This window comes from Asparagus officinalis, unplaced genomic scaffold (assembly GCF_001876935.1).
Source record: "Asparagus officinalis unplaced genomic scaffold, Aspof.V1 AsparagusV1_Un331, whole genome shotgun sequence".
Lineage (NCBI taxonomy): Eukaryota > Viridiplantae > Streptophyta > Magnoliopsida > Asparagales > Asparagaceae > Asparagus > Asparagus officinalis.
The window spans coordinates 1-22,217 of NW_017972596.1; the positions used below are offsets into that span (position 1 = coordinate 1).

Below are 22,217 nucleotides of genomic sequence, written 5' to 3' on the forward strand. Positions count from 1 at the left end.
ATTAATTTTGGATTTACTTTATATGCTATAATTTTATTTGATTTTTATTCAACAGTTCCTGCAATATATTACTTTGCTTGTTTCTTCAAAAGCTCCTGAATCATGCTCTTCATACGGAAAATCTTTTATATATTTGCAAGAGTTAATTTTAGAAACTACCATGAATTTTGAGGTGTGATGCAAATAACCGTTGTTAACTATTTTAATTTGAGAAATCTCTTTTTAAATTTATAAGTGTTGTGAATAAAACCTTGAACTTTTTTTCCCTACTAAACCTCCCAACCGTTGTGTTTTCTCATTGGACCCCTACCTGTAACCGGCGGTCTTGAGAGGGAAAAATCTCAAGTTAGACATTCGCCATTTATAGGAAACATATTCCCTCTCAAACACAATAAAGTTCAAGGGGTTTAGTTGATTAAAAGTAGTTCAATGGGTTCCCTGCAAAATCCCCAAGTTCGGGGTTCTCTTGAATTGAAGTAGTTGAGAGGGTTATTTGCAATACCCTCAAAAGTTCAGCGAGTTCTCTGAAACTGACCCCTATTTACAGGGAATTGTTTGCGGGTGTACATTATTATGCAAGATCTGACCCAATCTATTTAGAGTAGATAAATGAGGACAGTCCGAGTTGAACGAGAAGCCAAAATGTGATGCGTGAAGTTGAATGTCAGTGGTGTGATAGTAAAGGCTACAGGCAGGGGCTGGAGGAATTTTTGGTGGTCGAAAGTGACTCGAGGACCGCCATTACGTTGTATGCAATAACGTTCAGTAGGGTTGGAACGAGGGATATCGCCGCGAGTATTAACCGGGGGTGGGAAAAGGATTGGGAAGGTCAGTTATAACTATAACGCGTCTTCTTTTTTTGGTCAATGAAAAACTTTTATTCATTTACCAAAATATGGAAATTATGTACATCACTATCTCAACAAAGAGAAAACCAAGCTTCTAAACAAAACTTACAAAGATATTAACCAATCTTTTTGATCAGCCGAAATGGGGTTGTTTAGACATAAGGTGAAGATGTCAGTTTTGATAATCTTTACTGATTGATCAGTATTTCTGCTCCTCTGTTGAAAACATCTTCTGTTCCTTTCTTCCCAGATCCTGTACACAGCAGCCGCAAGCGCCAATCTCCGAACCTTTTTCTTGAATCCCTTCCTTTTCTGTCTTGTGTTATACCAGTTCAACAATAAGTTCCAATCACACGTTTGCCAATCTACTCCAAGCCAGTTGATGATGCCTAGCCACACTTCCCTTGAAAAGTAGCAGTCAAAAAATAAATGGTTCCTGCTCTCAAAACCTGCACACAGGAGACACTGATTTATATTGATGATCTCTCTTCTTAATAATTTGTCTTGTGTTTGTAACCTGTTCAGCACCGCAAGCCACAACATAAACGAGTGCCTAGGGTAATTCAATTTTCCCCACACTGTGTTAAACCAGGGAACTTTTTGTGTGACAGGGGAGAAAGCAGTGTATACTGCTGACAGTTTGATTTTTGAGTTTTTGTAACAATCACTAAGCAATTGCTTCAGGTTGTCAATGCCTCCAACTTCATTCAAAGCATTATCCCTACATTTAAGTAGCTGCTTCCACATCCAAGAGTCTCCTCTTTTTGCTTTAACATTCCATACATCCCTATGTTTTAAATAATTCCCATGAATCCATTTCACCCATAATATTTCCTTATTGACATGGATATACCACATACTCCTCATAGCAGTAGCCAGGTTCCAAATAGCTGCAGAGTAAACTCCCAAACCACCTTGAATTTTCCCACAGCATATCTTATCCCATGAGACCAAAGGAGTTTTAAAAGAGTTATCAGATTTCCCCCACAGGAATTGCCTGCAAGCTTCATCAATCCTGTTCACAACCTTAACTAGCAATATGAAATTAGATGTCCAGTAGTTTTGAATACCCAAAATCACACTTTTGATTACCTGAATCCTCCCTGCATATGAAAGGTTGTTGTGTCTTGTCCACTTCTGAAATTGATTTGAAATACTATCTAGCAGAGTGTTACAGTCCACATGTGTTAGCCTTTTGCAAATGAGAGGAACCCCTAGGTATTTGAATGGAATGGCCCCTTCTGAGAACCCCATGAAATTTTTAATCTCTGTTTTAGTAGCATCATCAACCCCACCAAAATAAATATAGCATTTGTCCAAGTTAGCTTCTAGTCCAGTTGTGTCACTGAAATCTTTAACACATTGATATAGCTTTCGGATGGAATAGAGATCTCCTTTGGCATAAAGCAACAAGTCATCCGCAAAGATGAGATGAGAAATTTTGAGTTTACCACACATTGGATGATACTTGAACAACTTGTCTTTTTTTAAAAGCTCTAATCTCCTTGATAAGAATTCCATCCCAAGAATGAAGAGGTATGGTGATAGGGGATCACCCTGTCTTAAACCCCTCTTTCCTTCAAAATAGCCATGAAGAGTTCCATTAAGAGAAACAGAGAATTTAGGTGAAGTGATACAAGCCATGATCCAGTTGATCATCTCCTTAGGAAATTTCAGCCCTTCAAGCATCATTTTAACAAAGTCCCAGCTTATTGTATCAAATGCTTTCTTGATATCAATATTCATCATGATTCTAGGAGAAATGTTCCTTCTACTATAGCTTTTAGCCAGCTCATGAGCCAAGGAAATATTGCTTGTAATCTGTCTTCCTTTGACAAAAGCACTTTGTGCTTCATTCACAATGCTCCCCATGATTGGTTTAATCCTATTTGCTAGAATTTTTGAAATGACTTTGTAAATACAGTTGCAGCAGGATATAGGCCTAAAGTCAGCAGGGGTGACTGGACATTGTTTCTTTGGCACAAGTGTAATGGCAGTTGAATTAACCATTCCCAGCAATTTTCCATTCTTGAAGAAATCCTCAATTGCAAGTGTTATCTCCTCACCAATCACAGGCCAAGCAGATTTATAAAATGCAAATCCATATCCATCTGGCCCAGGTGCCTTGTTCTCATCCATTGAAAAAATAATATTCTTTATCTCTTCTTTTGAAACAGATCTTGAGAGCATGTTAGCTTGAGCTTCATTCAAACAAGGTCCAGCTTGGATAATTTGTATGTCAGGTGTAGTAACAACTGGAGCAGTCCCTAAAAGGTTCTTGAAAAAAATCCACCATTTCATTTGCGATCTCCTTTTGATCAGTAAGTCACTGTCCTAGGTTGTTGTAAAGAACCAACACCCTATTATGATGCCTGTTTGCTTTGATTCTAGAGTGGAAGAAATTTGTGCACCTATCTCCTTGAACACTCCAATTAATCCTAGCTTTTTGCTGCAGAAAGGAAAGTTCACAATCTAGGAGTTTGTTGTAGTTTGTAATACACTCCTTTTCCTTCATGATATAATCTGAATTGAGAGGACTAATTTGCAGATTTCTTTGAGCCTCTTCAAGTTCCATTTTGGCTCTAAGAACTTGTTCACTGATATTATAATAATGTTTCTTGTTTAATTCCTTAAGAGCACCTCTCATCATTTTAAGTCTCTTGCAAACTGAGAGCATTTTGTACCCCTCTACTTTTGTTTGCCAGATAGCAGAAACAGTTGGAATGTAGCTTTCATGCTTAGACCACATTTTAAAAAACCTGAAAGGTTTCTTTCCATTTGAACAATCCTGGAATAGAGATACCATAGCAGGAGAGTGGTCAGAAAAATAAGGAAGCAAGAATTCAACCTGACTAGCATTGTACATGTTAAGCCATGCATCATTCACCAGAGCCCTATCCAGCCTGCACCACACTCTAGTATCATGATCCTGCTTATTGTTCCATGTATAGAAACATCCAGTTGTTTTTAGATGGTTTAGATGGCAGTCTTCAATTAAATCCCTAAAATCCTTGGTTTCAGCCTCAGTAACAGCTGCACCTCCAAGCTTTTCTTCCCCCTTTATTACAGCATTAAAATCACCACACAAGATCCATGGTTCATTCCCCATTGATTGCTTGATAGTCTTCAATTCATTCCATAACTCCTTTCTAGCCTCCATTTGATTACAGCCATAAATAGATGTAATCATACAATCTGTTCTTCCATCAACTGATACAATTTTGCATGTGATACTCTGGTCTGAAGTGGTGATAATTTGAACCCCAAGAATTTTTGGATCCCACATAATCAAGATCCTTGCTTTTCTTTGATTACTGGCATTAGAGACCCAGTTCCAATTTCTAGCTATTTTTTTAACTGCTTGCTGTATCTTACTATCTTTTATTTTTGTTTCAAGTAAAGCTATATATGAAAGATGGTATTGAGATATGAAATGTCTAACCATATGTTGCTTAGAGGATTTGTTTAATCCTCTAACCTTCCAGAAGGATAAATTCATCTTTGCTCCCCCCCCCCCCCCCCCCCCCCCTCTATCTATTGTAGAGGGGTCAATATCCAAAATATCCAGAAATGTAAAAGAATTCCCAGGAATGATATTCTTACTCTTTAAACCTTTTTGAACATGAGTCCAAGGTCTAATTCCTTGAGTATCAGCACTGATAGCTTCTGTATTTTTCTCTTTGATCACATGTACAGCATAATGCACTGCTTTCAGCCCTGAACCAAATGGATCAGCAATTTTCCTCCCACTTTCAATAACTATCTCACTTAATAGATGGTCATCTCCACCTGTATCAGAAATATGCACAGCCATTTTCCTACTATTCTCTTCTTTTTTACTGCCCTCTTGTCTAGTATTATCCATATTCAGGTTAACATTTGATAGCAGAGGATTATCATTCTCAATAATAGCTTTTTCTTTCCTAATATCATCAGATATTGGAATCTAGCCTTGCTTAGGAACCCATCTTTGAGTTTTTATCTGCCTTCTACAATATCTTATATCATGACCAACCTGCTTACATACCTCACACCATTTAGGTTTAAATTCATAAATCACCCTCTGAGTGTATTGCTTTCCTTTTGCTTACATACCTCACACCATTTAGGTTTAAATTCATAAATCACCCTCTGAGTGTATTGCTTTCCTTTTGGATCAAGAATATTGATCTTGTTTAGGTTTAAATTCATAAATCACCCTCTGAGTGTATTGCTTTCCTTTTGGATCAAGAATATTGATCTTTTCAGGAAGGGGGGGATGGTAATTTAACCTCTACTAACACCCTCGCATAAGCCAAGCGCTGTCTGTTGGTAGTCAGTCTATCAGTTGCTATTGGACAACCTATAGCACTTGCAATTTTTGATATGCTTTTAGCATTCCATAGGTTGAGTCTCAGAGATGGAAGCTGAATCCACATAGGATATACACTGTCACTAATCTTCTCAATATCTTCTCCATTTGTCCATTGCTTCAATAACAAAGGTCTTGATCCAAAGAACCAAGGACCCTTACACAGGATCTCATTCATCTCATCAGTATTTTTGAATTTGATCAGAAAGAGTCCAGGTTTAAGAAGGCATACTTCTAGCATAAATTTCCTCCATGTTTTTTGCACATAATTCTCCATAGCCTTGAACTTTACATTCAATCTCATTACTTGCCCTATTAGTGAAGATTACCATATTAATATATCCTCATTCCATTCATCATCATTAAAAGAAATTGTGTCTTTGTTTTCAGAGGGAACATAGTTCAAATTCATCCCATTCCATTCATCATCATTAAAAGAAATTGTGTCTTTGTTTTCAGAGGGAACATAGTTCAAATTCATCCCATACTCTATCTTTCTGTTATCTGTAAACAGACTCGCCCAACTTTTATCCAATTTTTCACCAGTTCCATTTGAACCCGTTAATGTCACAACAGAATGATCTTTAACAGGTGAACTATTCTTTCCAGGTCTCAATAAAACAGTATTTTTCTCCTTTTCCAGATCAGAACTCCCAGATTTATTCAAATTTGACCGAAAATCTTGATTTAAAGATGAATCTAGATTTTCCTTTCTTACGTCCAGTTCATCAGCCCAAGATTTGATAGATCTACTAGAAATAGAGGACTTATTAAACTCAAGATTTCCATTAGATCCAGAAGAGTGAATCTTACCAAGAACACCAGAGCTTCGATCACCCTGCCGATCAGAGCTCCGATCACCTTGCCAACCAGAATTTTTGAGATCAAGAACACCAGAGCTCCGATCACCCTGCCGACCAGAATTTTGGAGAAGCTGACGATCTTGAATAAATTCGAACTCCAAATTGCCCGAATTCAGCACCTCTGTCATAGATCTAGACTTTCCTGCCCCCTTTGGCCCAGTAGAACCCATTTCAATGGAATCTACATCATCTTCCTCGCTTAGAACATCAAATAGACCATCAGAGCCTGTCGAATTCAGCTTAGGAACTCTCAAACCTATCTCTAGGATCTTTTTACCATTGCCTTTCTTCTTCCTCACCATCAGAAAACTCAAAATTTCACAAAAGTTCTCGGCGGGGGCGCACAATACAAAGCGAAAATCGCCCGCTATCATACACCATACAGACCGCCCCTTTTTACCCCTTAGACCATCAGACCAAACAGCTTTCTATAATGCGTCTTCAAAGAAGGTAATAGGTGCGCAGATGCTACGTACGGCTAAAGATGTATCGACTCAAAGCTCTTGGATTTGCAATATAGATTATTTAGAATAAAGTTATGGCTGTTCTTTTCAAAAGAAATATGATATTTTACATCTCTTTTCCATTTTGCACTCTATGGAATCACAAATTTTTCAATTTTTCATTTGTTCTTAGTTTTGTTGGAGCAATCAACGGCAAAGGAAATAGAAGTATAATATGTATGAGGAAAGATTTAGTGGGAGAAGCAAATAAAAAAAATCTTTTTTAACTCTCTCTTACTGTAGCTACAGTACTCGGTTTTTTTCCCTTTGTTTTTTCTTCTCTATTTTTTCTTAGATAGAATGATGCATGAATGCCTATTTAAAGGCTTTACAAAGTGTTTCATAATAGAATTCTAGTATGACTATAATTCCTAGAGATAACTAACTCGGATTAAATTCAACATCCCCCCTTAATCATAATTCTGTAAGGTCTTCATTCCCATCATGTGCTTCAACTTGACAAACGCTTCAAACTTCAAAGGTTTCTTGAGGATGTCCGCAACTTGATCTTCAGAATCACAACAAATCAACACGATCTCGTTCTTTTCAGCATTGTCTCATAAAAAGTGGTAACGAGTATGAATACGTTTGCTCCTTCCATGAGTGACTGGATTCTTCGCCAAATCAATTGCGGACTTGTTGTCAACATATGTAGGACCTTCAACTTGTATATGAAGCTAACTTAGCACATTACACAACGAAATTGCTTGACAAGCACTCGACACAGCTGCTACATACTCCGCTTCACAAGTTGATAGTGCAACAATAGACTGCTTCTTCGACAACCAAGAAAATACGATGGAGCCAAAATTTAAAACATAGCCAGAAGTAATTTTACAATCATCATGATCTTCACTCCAATCACTATCAGAATAGCCTACAACATCATAATTATTAGATAAAAAATAAAACAAACCATGATCATAAGTCCCCTTTAGGTACTGCATAATTTTCTTTGCAGCTTGTAGATGAGATTGGCGAGCGGCCTCCAAATATCTGCTGATTATACCAACTCCATAGGCTATATCTGGCCTTGTACATATGAGATATCTCAAACTCCCAACAATTTGCATGAAATAATTAGGATCAACTTGTGCACCATCACCTTCTTGAGATAATTTAGTACCAACCTCCAAGATAATTCTAACAGGATTGCAATCAACCATCTGAAACCTCTTCAATAACTTTGTATAGTACCTCTTTTGACATATGAAAATCCCATCATCTCCTTGAACCACTTCAATACCGATAAAATAAGACATCAGGCTAAGATCTGTCAACTCAAATTCATACATCATCGACTTCTTAAACTCTTCAATCATGCTAATGTTATTTCCCATAAAAATCAAGTCATCAACATAGATGCATAATAATAGTATATCACCAAAGTTATTTATTTTTACATATAAGGCATGCTCGGAAGGGCACTTCTGAAATCTACTTTTCTGAAAGAAAAAATCTATTCTTTTGTTCCATGTACGTAGCTCCTGCTTCAGCCCGTACAATGCTTTCTTCAAATTATATACTTTATGCTCACTCCCTTTCTTCATAAATCCAGGTGGTTACTTCACAAAAACTTCTTCTTCAAGTAGCCCATTAAGAAAAACTGACTTCACGTTCATCTGATGAATATTCCAATGCTTCTGTGCAGCCAAGGCAATTATTAGTCTAACAGTTTCAATTCTAGCAACCAAGAAAAAATACCTCTTGGTAATCATAACCAGGCCTTTGCTCGTAACCTTTCGTCACCAATCTTGCTTTATGCCGCTTAACATCGCCATTCGCTTTAATCTTTATTTTGAAAACCCACATGACATTGATTGCTTTATGTCCTTGCAGGATATTAGTAAGCTCCCACACATCATTCTTCTCAATCACATTTATCTCTTCTTTCATTGCATTTATCCACTTAGGATCTTAAATAGTCTCTTCAAACATAACCGGCTCACAACCTACAAACATTGCAAAGTGTACTATATCTTCATTTGCATCAACATCATCATCTAGAGTTACTTCATAATCTCTCAAGAGAACTAATGGTTGGCGATTTTTTCTTGGTCTTTCAACTTCTAATGGAACTTGCGGGGTTGGAACTTCAAGAGCATTTGCCGGTGGTGATTCTTCGGTTGCAATAGGGACAATGTCTTCAAGAATATCAAAGAGAGTACGCCATGAATCGTTTTGTGTTTCTAGATCCCAATTCCAAGCTTCTTCTTCATCAAACATAACATTTCTGCTTACAATCACCTTCATTGTAGTAGCATTGTAGAGTTTGTAGCCCCCGGAATTATAGCCAATAAAAACTATCTTCTCACCTTTGTCATTAAGTTTTTTTCTTCTTTCTGCTAGAATATGAGCATAAGCAATAGAGCCAAACACTTTGAGATATCTTACACTTGGCTTATAACCAGTCCACTCCTCTTCAGGAGTAATATTATCAACACGCTTTGTTAGTGACCTGTTCAACAAGTATACAGTGCATGAGACAGCTTCACCCTAAAAACAATTGGGCATATCTTTGGCCTTTAGCATGCTTCTCGCCATGTCAAGTATTGTCCGGTTTTCCGTTCAGCGACATCGTTAAGTTGAGGTGTGTAGGAAAAAGTAACATCATGATTTATTCCTTCTTTTGCACAATACTTATTGAATTCATTAGAAGTATATTCACCTCCTCCATCTATTTATAGCACCTTGATAACGTAACCGTTTTCCTTCTCAACTAGGGCTTTAGTGCTCTTAAAATAATCAAAGACTTTAGATTTTTACTAAAAAGTAGACCCATATTTCCTTGTGAAATCATCAATAAAAGTAAGGAATTAGCGATTATTGCCATTGGATATAGTGTTCATAGGACAACACACATCTGAATGAACGAGCTCAAGAGGCTTCTTTGCATGCCAAGTATTTTCAATACCAAAGGATTATCTATATTGTTTTTCAAGAATACAACATTCACACAAGGGCTCGAGATGATCTACAACGAACAAGCCTCTCACCAAATTTCTTTGAGCAAGCAACTTCAGACTATGAAAATTCAGATGTCCAAACCGAAGATGCCATAACCAAGACTCATCTTTAATAATAGCATTGAAGCAATGGTAAACATCATTCTGGATGTCAACTAGAAACATGTGATTATTTATCATAGGGGTTTTAAGGATAAATACACCTCTTTTATCAAAGATTAGGAGTTGATTAGCAGAGAAGCGCAGATCATACCCCTTTTCAAGAAGTTGGCCCATATAGAGTAAATTGTTCTTCATATTCGGTACATAGAATACATCAGAAATAAACTTGTGGTCTCTGTTCTTTAGCTTGATGATAACTTGCCCTTTTCCCGTCACTGGTATAGTGTTATCATCAGCAAACTTGACTTTGAACCGCATCGATTCATCTAGGTCAACGTGCATCTCATTCTTTCCGCACATGTGATTAGAACACTTAGTGTCAAGAAACTATGTGTTGTAGTTTGATTCTTCACCGGCTGTCGTGACCATCAATAAAGTGTGGTCGTCTTCATCACCTCTTTCTTGTGCAAATCGAACTTCTTCTACGGATTGGGAATTATCCTGGTACTTGCACTCCTTTGCATAGTGTCCATATCTATGACATATCTAACATTCACTGTTTGATTTATTAAAATTTCCTCTAACACGTCCAAAGCCTCGACCTCGACCTCGACCTTGACCACGATAATTTGAATTTGATTGATAATTGCTTCTCTGATTGCTATTATCTCTTTGATTGTGTAATGATCATGAATTTTCGATACTAGTTTAAATACTTTTTCTAATAATTTAAAATATTAAATTATTATATTTAAAAGAGTGTTTATATTTTTTTTATTTTCTAAAAAAATTCTATGATTTAAAAATCTGATTTTATATTAATTTAATGATTTTGCTAATTATAAATTAAAACCGTTATGGTGAAAACTTTTTAAATTAATATTGGTTATTTATTATTGTTATTGTTATTATCATTATTGTAATTAATTTATATTGATTTCCCCCTAATTATCTCCTTAACCCTAATCCCTCCCTATATATATTCTCTCTCTCCCTCTCTCTCTCTCTCTCTCTCCCTCTCTCCTCTCTTTCTCGTCTCTCTCTCTCTCTCTCTCTATCTTCTCATGCTCTCGTTCTCCTCACCTCATCCCCTACATCGTCGCCTCTCTCTTCGTCTCTCTCTCTCTCTCTTTCCCCGCCATCGCCCTCACCAAATCTTCCCTCTCCAGCCCTTCATCACCGCCGCCCCTCCCTACAGCCCGCCCGTACCGTCTCGTCGTCGCCGTCCAACACCAACAGAAGACCTCCAACCTACTCAGCCCGCTCCACCCTCCTCCTCTTCCCCTGCTCTCCCCCAGAAAGTGTCGGCTCCCTCCTTCGCCGTCACACCTCGTACAGGCCCGCCACGACTCCCTGGAGCATCCACCGCCTCCCTCTCATGTCGCCCCGCACCGGTCCGAAGTCCTCCTCAACAACCACTCTCCGCCTCACCCTCGCCATCAGTATCCTTCGCATCTACTCCCTCCAAACTCACGATGTCTCCATTTCCATCACCACACAAGGCTGCCCAGATCCGATCACCCTAATAACACCGACGCCCCACCTTCCGAACGTCCCCTTTACTATGGTGCCTCCTCTATCGCCGCCGTGAGCTTCTCTCACCCTCGACAGCCCTCGGCATGATCTTCTGTCGTCGACCAGCCGTGCGACCACCACGAGAGCTCTATCAAACTCCTCAACTCAATCTCAATCATAAGGAACGCCGTCCTCCACCGCCTACGCCACTTGCCCATCACCTACAACCCCCTCCTCGTCGAAGACCGCACGCCAACCCCTAAGCTCCAGCCGAGCAACCCTAGGCAGCCCTTAGTTGACGCCTCCCTCAGCAGATCTGATGATATCACCATGGCTCTGACCCGCTGCCCAACTACGACAATCCTCAACCGTCGTCGTCGCCTCGTCCGCAGGCCCTTAGCCTCGTAGGTAAGATCCCGCTCCTCTTGACTTGTCATTTCATAATTATATCTATTATTAAATTAGTTGTATAGATTAGACTGTGATTAGTTATTATCTGCGTGGATTGGTTGATGATAGATGAGAATAACTGATATTGTAAAGATAAGAATTATTTACAGAGAAAAAAGATTATTTGAATTAATAGATTATTATATTTAAAGATTATTTTTGAATTATTATTATAATGAGAAAATAATTTATTTTGGAAGAGGGAATATTAAAAAGAATACTTAAAGAATATTTTTTTGAATTATTTAAAAGAGTTTATTTTGGAATAAGGGATTATTTTGAATTGTTATAATAATAAATAATTTAAAAGGAGTTATTTCGAAAAAGGGTTTATATTGAATTAGTATATGATAAAATAATTTAAAGGAAATTATTTGTGAAAAAGGTCATTTTCTGAATTACATAGATGTTGTTCATAAATTATGATTCTTAGATTTTGATTATTTGTGATATACCATGACATTAGTGCTCATGATCAGTTGCATTTATTATTGTGGTGATTGAGAACTGTTAGTAGTTCATGACCTTATTGGCCTTGTACAAGACCTAGAGACATGTGTCTGTTGACTTAGAAAAATAAGAAGAGTTAGAGTGGGAAAGTCTTGGTTCATGTGATCGGATGTGGCTGTTGATGTATCTTCCAAACTTGCCCCAGTGAATTCGTGTAATCACTGGGGTTAGTTTGTTAGGCTAAAGTGAATTCGTGTAGTCACTTTAGTCAGTGAATTTGTGTAGTCACACGAGTTTTGCTTGAGTTCGAACTAGGCTGAAATCAGATTACGTGTAGTCCTCTGTCTGATTCGTGTAGCAGTATTAGATGCACGTAGAGGATTTATGAACAGTCAGTTATCTGATAATATGAACATTGATTCTATGGTAGATATGGACCATTAACCTGTTATAGGATGGTTAGTTACATGACCTCGTTACTTAGATGATTATGGATTCTTGTGAGATGTGGACTAGTTATATTTCTTTTCATACATAATCGGGATTAATATTTAATTATCTATAATTTAAGACATATGGTATATACATGAGGGTTTTCTTGTTTGGATTATTTAGTTCGACGTACTACGTGTCGTGTTGTAGATTAAGTATTAATTCCATCTAGTTGTATGACCTTGTTACTCGGATGTTTATGGATTCTTCTGATTGTTATACTCTAGTGGTGGATTACATCTAGCTTGTTAGTATTCTAGCTGCATGTTTCTATACATTATTATTGTTATTGTATTTGGTCGTTCGACCATTTCTATTCTTCCTTTTGGGATCTTGTCGTGTGTCATGCACGCTAACGTACTCCTATTCTCTCGGGTTGTATATCAGATTTGGAGGACGGACAGGTTCAGCATGAGCCAGAATATTCCCAGCATGAGTGCTTTCTAGACAGAGTAGAAGAAGAAGCCGAAGCTTAGTCATTTCCTTTAGTTGTTCGATGGTACTTTTTTACCTTTGCAGCACCTTCCATTTCCGCTTGATTGATGTATTTTTATGTTCCTCTAGTATTTAGTTAGATTATTTTGTATTAGGGCATGTGTGGTCCGAATATTATGTCTAGGATGATATTTTAGTTGTGATATATATCATTTTGTTCTGAGTTGTTTATTATATTCTCGCTACTGTGATCGGGGACATGTGCCTTTGTTTTACATTATTTGACTCTTATCGTATTAGGTTGAGTAGAAGGTCTAGTACTTATTTCTCCTCACAGTCTAATATGTCGCAGGCTTGTTCACGTTCCGATTCCCCGATATTTTGGGAAGCAGGGCGTGACAGATTGTTGTTATAATTGTCACGTCCTTGACTATTGTAGTATTCACGTCCTCGGTTGTTGTAGTTCACGTATCCTCGTTCCCTGCCACTTGAATTTTCTCCTTGTTGGTCTCTTTCGTACTGTACTCCTTTGTTATTTTTTTATAAAAGCTTGAGTTTGAAAATCTTTCTCAAGGGGCTTCTTAGTTGACCTCTCGTTCATGTGTTGCTCGTGAACTTGTAAGGTACCCACCAACTCATCAACTGTCATCTTGGACAAATCCTTCGATTCTTCGATTGCCACCATGATATGATCAAATTTTACTGTAAGAGATCGCAATATCTTCTCCACGATTGCTAAATCTGTAACCTTCTCCCCGTTTATTTTTATTTGATTTGTTAAAGCAAGTACTCGAGTTATGTAATCTGCAGCACTTTCAACAGGTTTCATCTATAAAATTTCAAATTAACGTCTCAATGTTTGAAGCCTAACTTTTTTCACCTTCTCAACTCCATGGTACGATGTCTCCAAAATATCCCACACTTAGTTTGCTGTAGTTGCTCCGTCGATCTTCTCAAAAACTGAATCATTCACTCCTTGATGGATGTAGAATAGCATCTTACGATCCTTCCTCTTGATCTCACCGTGGGCTTTCTTCTCGGATTCACTTGCGCTATTTGCGATATTGACAACTCCGTTCTCTACGACACCCAATATATCTTCATATTCAAACAACACCTTCATCTGCACTCTCCACCGGTGATAATTCTTCCTATCCAATATAAGAATAGAAGGCGATGTCGTCCCGTTTAGATTGTTCATGGCTCTGATACTACTGTTGGAGCAATCAACGGCAAAGCAAATAGAAGCATAATATGTATGAGGAGAGATTTAGTGGGAGAAGGAAATAAAAAAAATTCTTTTTTAACTCTTTGTTACTGTAGCTACTGTATTCGGATTTTTTGATCTCTTTTTTTTCTCCTCTTTTTTTTCCTTAAGTAGAAGGATGCATGAATGCCTATTTAAAGGCTTTACAAATTGTTTCATAATGGAATTCTAGTATGACTATAATTACTAGCGATAATTAATTCAAATAGCAAACTTGAGTCTAAAGTGCTATACTATGCTTTTCAATTAATTTCCTATTAACCGAACAAAAACACAAGAAAACTGTAAAATTTTGAGATATTTTAGACCTTGAATTTGTAGAATTCCAAAATGCAATTTCTGGAGTCAGACTATCTCTAAGCTCTTGTCAATTCTTTTATCTGTTATCGAATCAGTGATATGGCGCATTATATGAAGGAGCGGTTATTGGCGTAAGATAGAGGGTGATTTCTCTCTGCTATCTTACGCCCCCGCTTAGTTCTCAGATAGCTAAAAAAAAGAACAAAAATGGGAAAAAAAATTCTACAAATTGGATTAAGGTCTTCAAATCCAAGTTCATCTGCTCTAGAGGATCAATCTGATGTGTCCTTTGTTGAAGATGATGATGATTCTTGCATCGAGATGGGGTCAACGGGACCGAAGGGTGAGAAGAAGAAGGTTCTGATGATGGAAATTCTTCGATCTAAGGTCTTTTCTGATGATCCACAAGCTACTCCTAGACCTGTAGGAGTTCAATCTCAGAATCTTGACAAATTGTCGATCTCTGGTAAGATCCTCAACTCGATTGATATTTTTTCTAATACTAGATCTAGGGCGGATGAAGTTGAACAAGGAAATAATCTGGAATTTTCTCCTTCTCGGGGATTCGTAGAGAGTTCATCGAGAGAAAGGCCTAATTCAGTTCTGGTTTCAGATCTTGATCAGAATACTGTTGCATTGAAATCAAATATTAGAAATTTAGCTACTGATCCTGTCTCAATTTCAAAATCTTCTGGTAAAAACTCAATTAAGAATCCTGGTGCATCAAATCTTGATCCCTCTGATTTTCCTCAACTAAATCCCTTGGTTGATAAACCTCCCCCTGATAGTTCTGTTAAGAAAAGCTGGGTCAGTATGTTTGCTGATAATAGATTACCAGGGAACGGTTTTGATCTGGATTTTTTACCACCTTCTTCTAAAGATGTTGTCTCTTTTGAAGAAGATGAATGGAACGAGGGGATGTCTACATGGAAATTTTCATTGATTGGGCAGGTCATTGGTCTGAACGTAAAATTTAGAGCGATGGAGATTTTTGTACAAAAGGTGTGGGCTCCTATTGCTAATCCAGAAATTTGTCTTCTTAAACCTGGAATCTTCCTGTTCAAATTTAAAAGTAAAGAGGAAATGGGTGATATTCTTGAAAGGGGTCCTTGGTTTTTTGGTTCTAGGCCTTTACTTTTAAAGGCATGGGCAGCAAATAATGAGATTGATCATATTAAAGAATGCTTATACCCAATGTGGATTCAATTGCCGGGTTTGAAATTAAACTTGTGGAATGCAAGGTGTATTAGTAAGATTGTGAGTGCTATTGGAAAGCCTATAACCACTGATAAGCTCACTGCCAGTAGACAGAGACTCTCATATGCCAGGGTTCTAGTTGAAGTAACTTTACCAACATCCCTTCCTGATTATATAACCATTCAGGGACCGCATGGTGAATCTTTTAATCAGAAGGTGAATTATGAACTGAAGCCAAGATGGTGTGATTTTTGTAAATTAGTTGGGCATGACACTAATTTTTGCAAGAGGCAAACCAAGGTTCAGAAATGGGTGCCTAAACAGAATTTAAAAAGGGCTGATAATGATGAAACTAAAATTTCTACTCTTAGTGGCTCACAAGTGCTTAGTAGAATGGAGTGTGTTGATTCTCCTCAGCATCCTGTTATAGAACCTGTGCATGCTGTGCACATCCAAACTCCTAAAGGTCCTATATCTGGATCTGATATGCATTCATCTGGGAGTGCAGGGGTTTCAGGCAAATTTGGAAAGTTAGTACAAGGGAATACCAATAATGATGTTGGAAAAGATATTATATCTGATCACTTTTAAAAGGGAAAATCTGGACAACTAAAAGCAAAGGAGGTCCCTAGCTCCTGTCTGGAATCCGAGCATGTTGTACACAGATTGAAGCCTGTGCATGTTATACACACTCAAAATTCTGCAGTCTCAATGTTTGGATCTGTGGATTCTGGGCATTTAAATGAGATCCCTAGCTCCTGTCTAGAATCTGAACATATTGTCCATAGCCTGGAACCTGTGCATGTTGTGCACGCCCGCAATTCTACAGTCACAATGCCTGGATCTGGTATCAGATTTATGCATGGGTCTGGGAGTGCAGGTGCTTTAGGAAATACTGGGAAATTGGTTCAAGGGAATATTTCTTCAGCAAATTCTTTTCTCCCCTTGGGTTTTTTAGAGATAACTGACCCTTCTACTTTGGATAGAGGGGATCAAACCAAAAGAACATGAACCTAACTTTCTGGAATGTTAGAGGATTGAATAAATCCTCTAAGAAGCATTTAGTCAAGCATCACCTATATCAATATAATTCCTCTTTCATTGCTCTGATTGAGACTAAAATTAAAGATATTATGATTCCAGCTGGAGCCAAGAAAATTGCTAATAGTTGGAACTGGATATCAAATGTCAGGAGTTCTGGTAAAGCAAGAATTCTTTTACTATGGGACCCTGATGTTTTGGAGGTTCAACCCTTAAAGTCTTCTGATCAACACATTACATGTACAGTTAAATCAATTGATGGGAAAGTTAGATGTGTCATTACTTCAGTTTATGGTTTCAATCAGATGGAAGCTAGAAAAGATCTTTGGTTGGAGCTCACTCAAATTAAACAGAGTATTGGTAATCTTCCTTGGTTACTTTGTGGAGACTTTAATGTTATGATAAATAATGAGAAGTTAGGGGGTTCAATCCTATCTGAGGCTGATACTACGGACTTCAAAGACTTCATTGAGAATTGTTTGCTTTCTCACCTGAAAACTCTTGGATGTTTTTATACTTGGAACAACAAGAAAGAAGCTGATTCCAGAGTCTGGTGTAGGCTAGACAGAGCACTGGTTAATGATGCATGGATAAATACTTACAATGCCAGTCATGTTGAATTTCTTCTTCCCAGTTTTTCTGATCACTCTCCTGCTCAAATTGCAATCTATGAAGAATATATCCAAGGAAAAAAGCCCTTCAAATTCTTCAAAATGTGGACAACTCATCCTAGCTATGTATCCACAGTTTCTGAGGTCTGGAAAGAATCTATTCAAGGGTGCAAAATGTTTTCAGTGTGCAAAAAGCTCAAACTGCTGAAAGGGGCTCTTAAAACTTTAAATAAAAAGCACTTCTATAATATAAGTGAGCAAGTTCAAAGAGCTAAAATTGCTTTGGAGGACACTCAGAGGGAACTGCAGAATCAGCCTTTCCACCCTATGCTTATATTGCAGGAGAAAGAACTTCTATTAAAATATAATAATCTCATTGATTGTGAAATGTCATTTTATCAACAAACGGCCAGGATTAAATGGAGTCTTCAAGGTGACAGGTGCACGAGTCTTTTTCACAATATTGCAAAATCCATAAAGCATAACAACAGGGTGGTTATTTTGTATAATAGTCTGGGGGAGAGAATTACTGAACCTGAGGGAATTGTAAATGAATTTGTTACATTCTATAAAAACTTATGGGGACAGCAGTGAACACAATTCCCCTTGATATGAGTATCATAAAGTCAGGTCCTTGCTTGTCAACTTTACAGGCTGCTGCCCTTGGTGCTCCAGTTACAAATGATGAAATAAAATCAGCAGTGTTCTCTATATCTGAAAGTAAAGCTCCTGGACCTGATGGATTTAGTATGTCATTCTTCAAATCTTCTTGGTCAACCATTGGAGAGGAAATCACTCAAGCTGTTCATGAGTTTTTCAGGAATGGCAAATTGCTTGGTATGGTGAACTCTACTTCTATCTCCCTTATTCCAAAAATAAAGTGCCCAAAGTCACCATCTGATTTTAGACCAATATCATGTTGCAATTGTGTTTATAAATTCATCTCAAAAGTGCTAGCTAATAGATTGAAAACAGTGATGGGATGCTGTTGCAATTGTGTTTATAAATTCATCTCAAAAGTGCTAGCTAATAGATTGAAAACAGTGATGGGATGCATTGTTAATCAAGCACAAAGTGCTTTTGTCAAAGGGAGGCAAATTTCAAGCAATATTATGCTTGCTCATCAGTTGATCAGGAATTATAGCAGAAAATATCTCTCCAAGAGCTTGTTAGACCCTAGAGGGGGGGGGGGGGGGTAGGGTCTTATGCTAATCTAATCCGATTATATGCCAATTAAAAACTAATTAATAAATTATCCTAGCAAGTATGAAACACAACAAGATATGTAAGCTAGGATAAGCAATATGAACTAAGTGATATATCCTAGCAATAAGATATTACAAAATGAGCAAGGATATGAAACTAACACAAGGGTAAACAATATGAAACAAGATAGGGGATCATATAAATAATGAGCTAATGAGAATGGCGACAAGAAATATAAACACAAGTATAAATAAACGCCAAAGCACACTCAAACACAAGATATGATCACGGAGTTCGGACCTTCCGTCCTACGTCTCCGCTCCCCACTCCCGGGGAGAAATCCACTATCACAACCGGGTTTTCTACGCTCACCCGAATAACGTTTACAACCACACTATGTCGGTTTTCAACCTCACCGATCAACGTCACTCCTCACACTCGGTTTTCTAGTTCACCGAAAACTTCACAACACACTCGGTTTTCTAGCTCACCGAAAACCTTACACCACTCACAATGTAACAAATATAAATTTGTTCTCTACAATAGATGAGAACACAATTAAGCACAACTCAATGTTACAATCTCTCACAACCCTAATATACTATGTATGCAAATACAATAAGCTCAAGTGGGTGTGTGTAACAATGAGATAATATAATCAAATCTAAACTCAATATAAAAACTAGCTTTAAAGAATGATAATCAAATAACTAAGCAAATGTAAAGCTAGATAGAGTTTAGAAAACTTCTCCAATAGATGACAAGATGGAGAGATGGAGATTGGAGCCCAAACAAGAAGATGATCTCCTCCACTTGTGAAAACAATCTTCAAACCAAACAAACACTAAAACACACTTAAACCCTTGTTTAAAGCTCTTTAAACTTGTTTAAAACATTTCTTAAGTCACCTTAGAAGTATGATGGCATGGAGTATATATAGGCTCATGAAACAAGCCCAAAAAACCAAGAAAACCAAGCAAAAAGACAAAAAAATGGATATATCAAAATCTGGGAAATATAGCCATTGTGCTACAGTAACCACGTCCAGAGAGCTTGGCGGTCGACCGTACCGGTCGACCGCTGGTACTGTAGCACTATATTTCAGTTTTGTAAAATAAATTAAAAATAGTAAAACAGTTCTAAAAAATATGAAATTTTGTGGGAAGGTTATAGACATGTAGAATAATATGTTAGAGAAAGAATATCTGAAAAATCATTTCCCAGTTGAGAGAAATAAATGTTTGAACACAGATTTACAGTTTCTAAAAAACTACTGACATACGCGATTTTGTAAAATCAATTGGGCATAGTAAATCAACTCCAAAAATAGTAAAATTTTGAGAGAAGTTTCTAAACATGTAGATAAACATGTCAAAGAAAGAATTTCTTAAATATCACTTCCCATTTATAAAAACTCATCTGTTTTGTAAAACATGCACGAACATGTGCACAAACAAAAACATGATTTTGTAAATTCCATTAAACATAACAAATCAATTCCAAACTTGATGAAACTTTGAGAAATGTTTGTAAACATGAAAACAAACATGTTAGAAAAAGAATTTCTCAAATTGAATTTCCATTTGTGAAAACTCATGTATTTTGCAAGTATGTCCAAAACATGAAAACCCAAAACCATGCATGTATATATATAACTATATATATACATAGAAACCAAATACGTGTGTATGAAATGTCTTCATAAACATTATAACACATGAATATAAAGTAAACATGGTCAATAAAATAATATCACAAAGTTTTCTCAAAATAGCTTATTTTGTGAGAAAATCCAATATTATGTGTGTATATGATATTGAGCTTAGAGTATCTAACACACATAATATAAATCTAAACTAGATTACCCAAACTTGATCTTGATCTTCATTGTAGCTCAACTTGGTACACGTTGCGGATGAAGCTTGAACTTGATCTTTAACTTGAATTTTACGATGGTTCACTCCACAATTCCGCCAACCTCCTCTTGATATGATCGTGTAGGCTCAATCCATCCAACCTCCAACTCTTGATATGATCGTGTAGGCTCAATCCATCCAACCTCCAACTACGTTGTTTGTCTATAATACATAGGAATGCACAAACACTAGACAAATAACATTAGTAGTAAATTGTTTGTAAATCATCATCAAAACAAGAAGGCCAACAGAGCTATGGTCAGTATTGATATCAGGAAGGCATTTGATACCATAAGCTGGAGGTTCATTTCAGACTTGCTTCAGGGTCTGGGTTTTCCAGCTTCTATGATCAAATGGATTATGGCATGTATCACTTCACCAAGCTATTCAATCTCTCTTAATGGATCTCTACATGGATATTTTAAAGGTGAACGTGGCTTAAGGCAAGGTGACCCTCTCTCCCCTTACCTCTTCATCCTAGGAATGGAGTATCTCTCAAGGAAGTTAGATCTTCTATATCATGACAGGATGTTCAAATTCCACCCTAAATGTAAGAGGCTCAAAATTACACACTTGGTCTTTGCGGATGATCTCCTATTATTTTCTAAAGCTGACCACTACTCTATACAGAAGCTTCACCAGTGTGTCCAAGAGTTTGGTAATATTACAGGTCTTGAAGCCAACCCTGATAAATGTTCTATTTTCTTAGGGGGTGTGGATGATTTAACAAAGTCGTCTATCATCAACCTGTTGGGATTCAAATTGGGTGAACTACCTTTCAAATATTTAGGTGTTCCCCTAGTATCCAAGCGATTGTCTTACCTGGACTGTAATCTTTTATTTACAAAGATAGAAGACCAATTCAATTCATGGCAGAAGCATAAAACCCTCTCATATGCAGGTAGAATACAAGTGATCAAAAGTGTGATACTGGGTATTCAAACCTTCTGGACCTCCAATTTTGTCCTCCCAGTTAAGGTTATGCAGAGGGTTGATTCATTGTGCAGGGGTTTTTTATGGGGAAAATCAACTCATACTTTTAGGACTCCTCTTGTGTCATGGGAAAAAATATGTTTAAGGAAGGAACAGGGAGGATTGGGGTTGTTCTCTGCTCCTATTTGGAATTATGCATCTGCCTTGAGGTGTATATGGCATATTCATATAAACAAGGAGTTATTATGGATTAAGTGGATCCATGGTACGTATTTGAAGAATAGTGATATCTGGCATGTGAACATAAGATGTGGAGACTCATGGATGTGGAGACAACTGCTCAAGACAAGAGACAAAGCCATTTCTTTCTGTGGTGGGGTGGAAAACTTGAAGAATATGATATATTCCTGCAATATGGATGGAAAAATTAAACTATCTGCCCTATATAAGTGCTTGTATCCTAGTGCAAGCAATGTTGCATGGTCAAAGCTTATCTGGGAGAGACTAAACATCCCTAAGCACTCTTTCATATGCTGGCTAGCAATTCAGAATAGATTGTTGACACAGGACAGAATTTTGAAGTGGGGGATTGCAAACACTAACTCCTGTTGCTTATGCTCTGCTTCGGTGGAATCCAGAGATCATTTATTTTTTGAATGTCCTTTTTCATGCCAGGTATGGAATGGGGTGTTGGATTGGCTCCAAAGTAGATGGAAATCTTGTAATTGGAACCAATGTGTGCACTGGTTCTCTACCTATCTGAGAGGTAAG

At 37.4% G+C, this 22,217-nt stretch overlaps 2 protein-coding genes across 2 annotated transcripts; one reads left to right on the forward strand and one right to left on the reverse strand.

The window, feature by feature from the left end:
• Positions 1 to 3,174: 3,174 nt before the first annotated feature.
• On the reverse strand, positions 3,175 to 4,662 carry LOC109827634. The gene is made up of 2 exons (XM_020394648.1): positions 4,461 to 4,662; positions 3,175 to 4,250 (listed from the first exon to the last, which is right to left on the reverse strand). Exons 1-2 carry the CDS (start codon positions 4,660 to 4,662, stop codon positions 3,175 to 3,177), a joined length of 1,278 nt encoding a protein of 425 aa, XP_020250237.1.
• Positions 4,663 to 16,450: 11,788 nt separating this feature from the next.
• Positions 16,451 to 22,209, forward strand: LOC109827635. The gene is made up of 5 exons (XM_020394649.1): positions 16,451 to 16,688; positions 16,883 to 17,937; positions 18,045 to 18,233; positions 20,757 to 22,027; positions 22,122 to 22,209. The coding sequence occupies exons 1-5, from the start codon at positions 16,451 to 16,453 to the stop codon at positions 22,207 to 22,209; spliced, it is 2,841 nt and encodes a 946-aa protein (XP_020250238.1).
• The last annotated feature ends 8 nt before the right edge of the window (positions 22,210 to 22,217 follow it).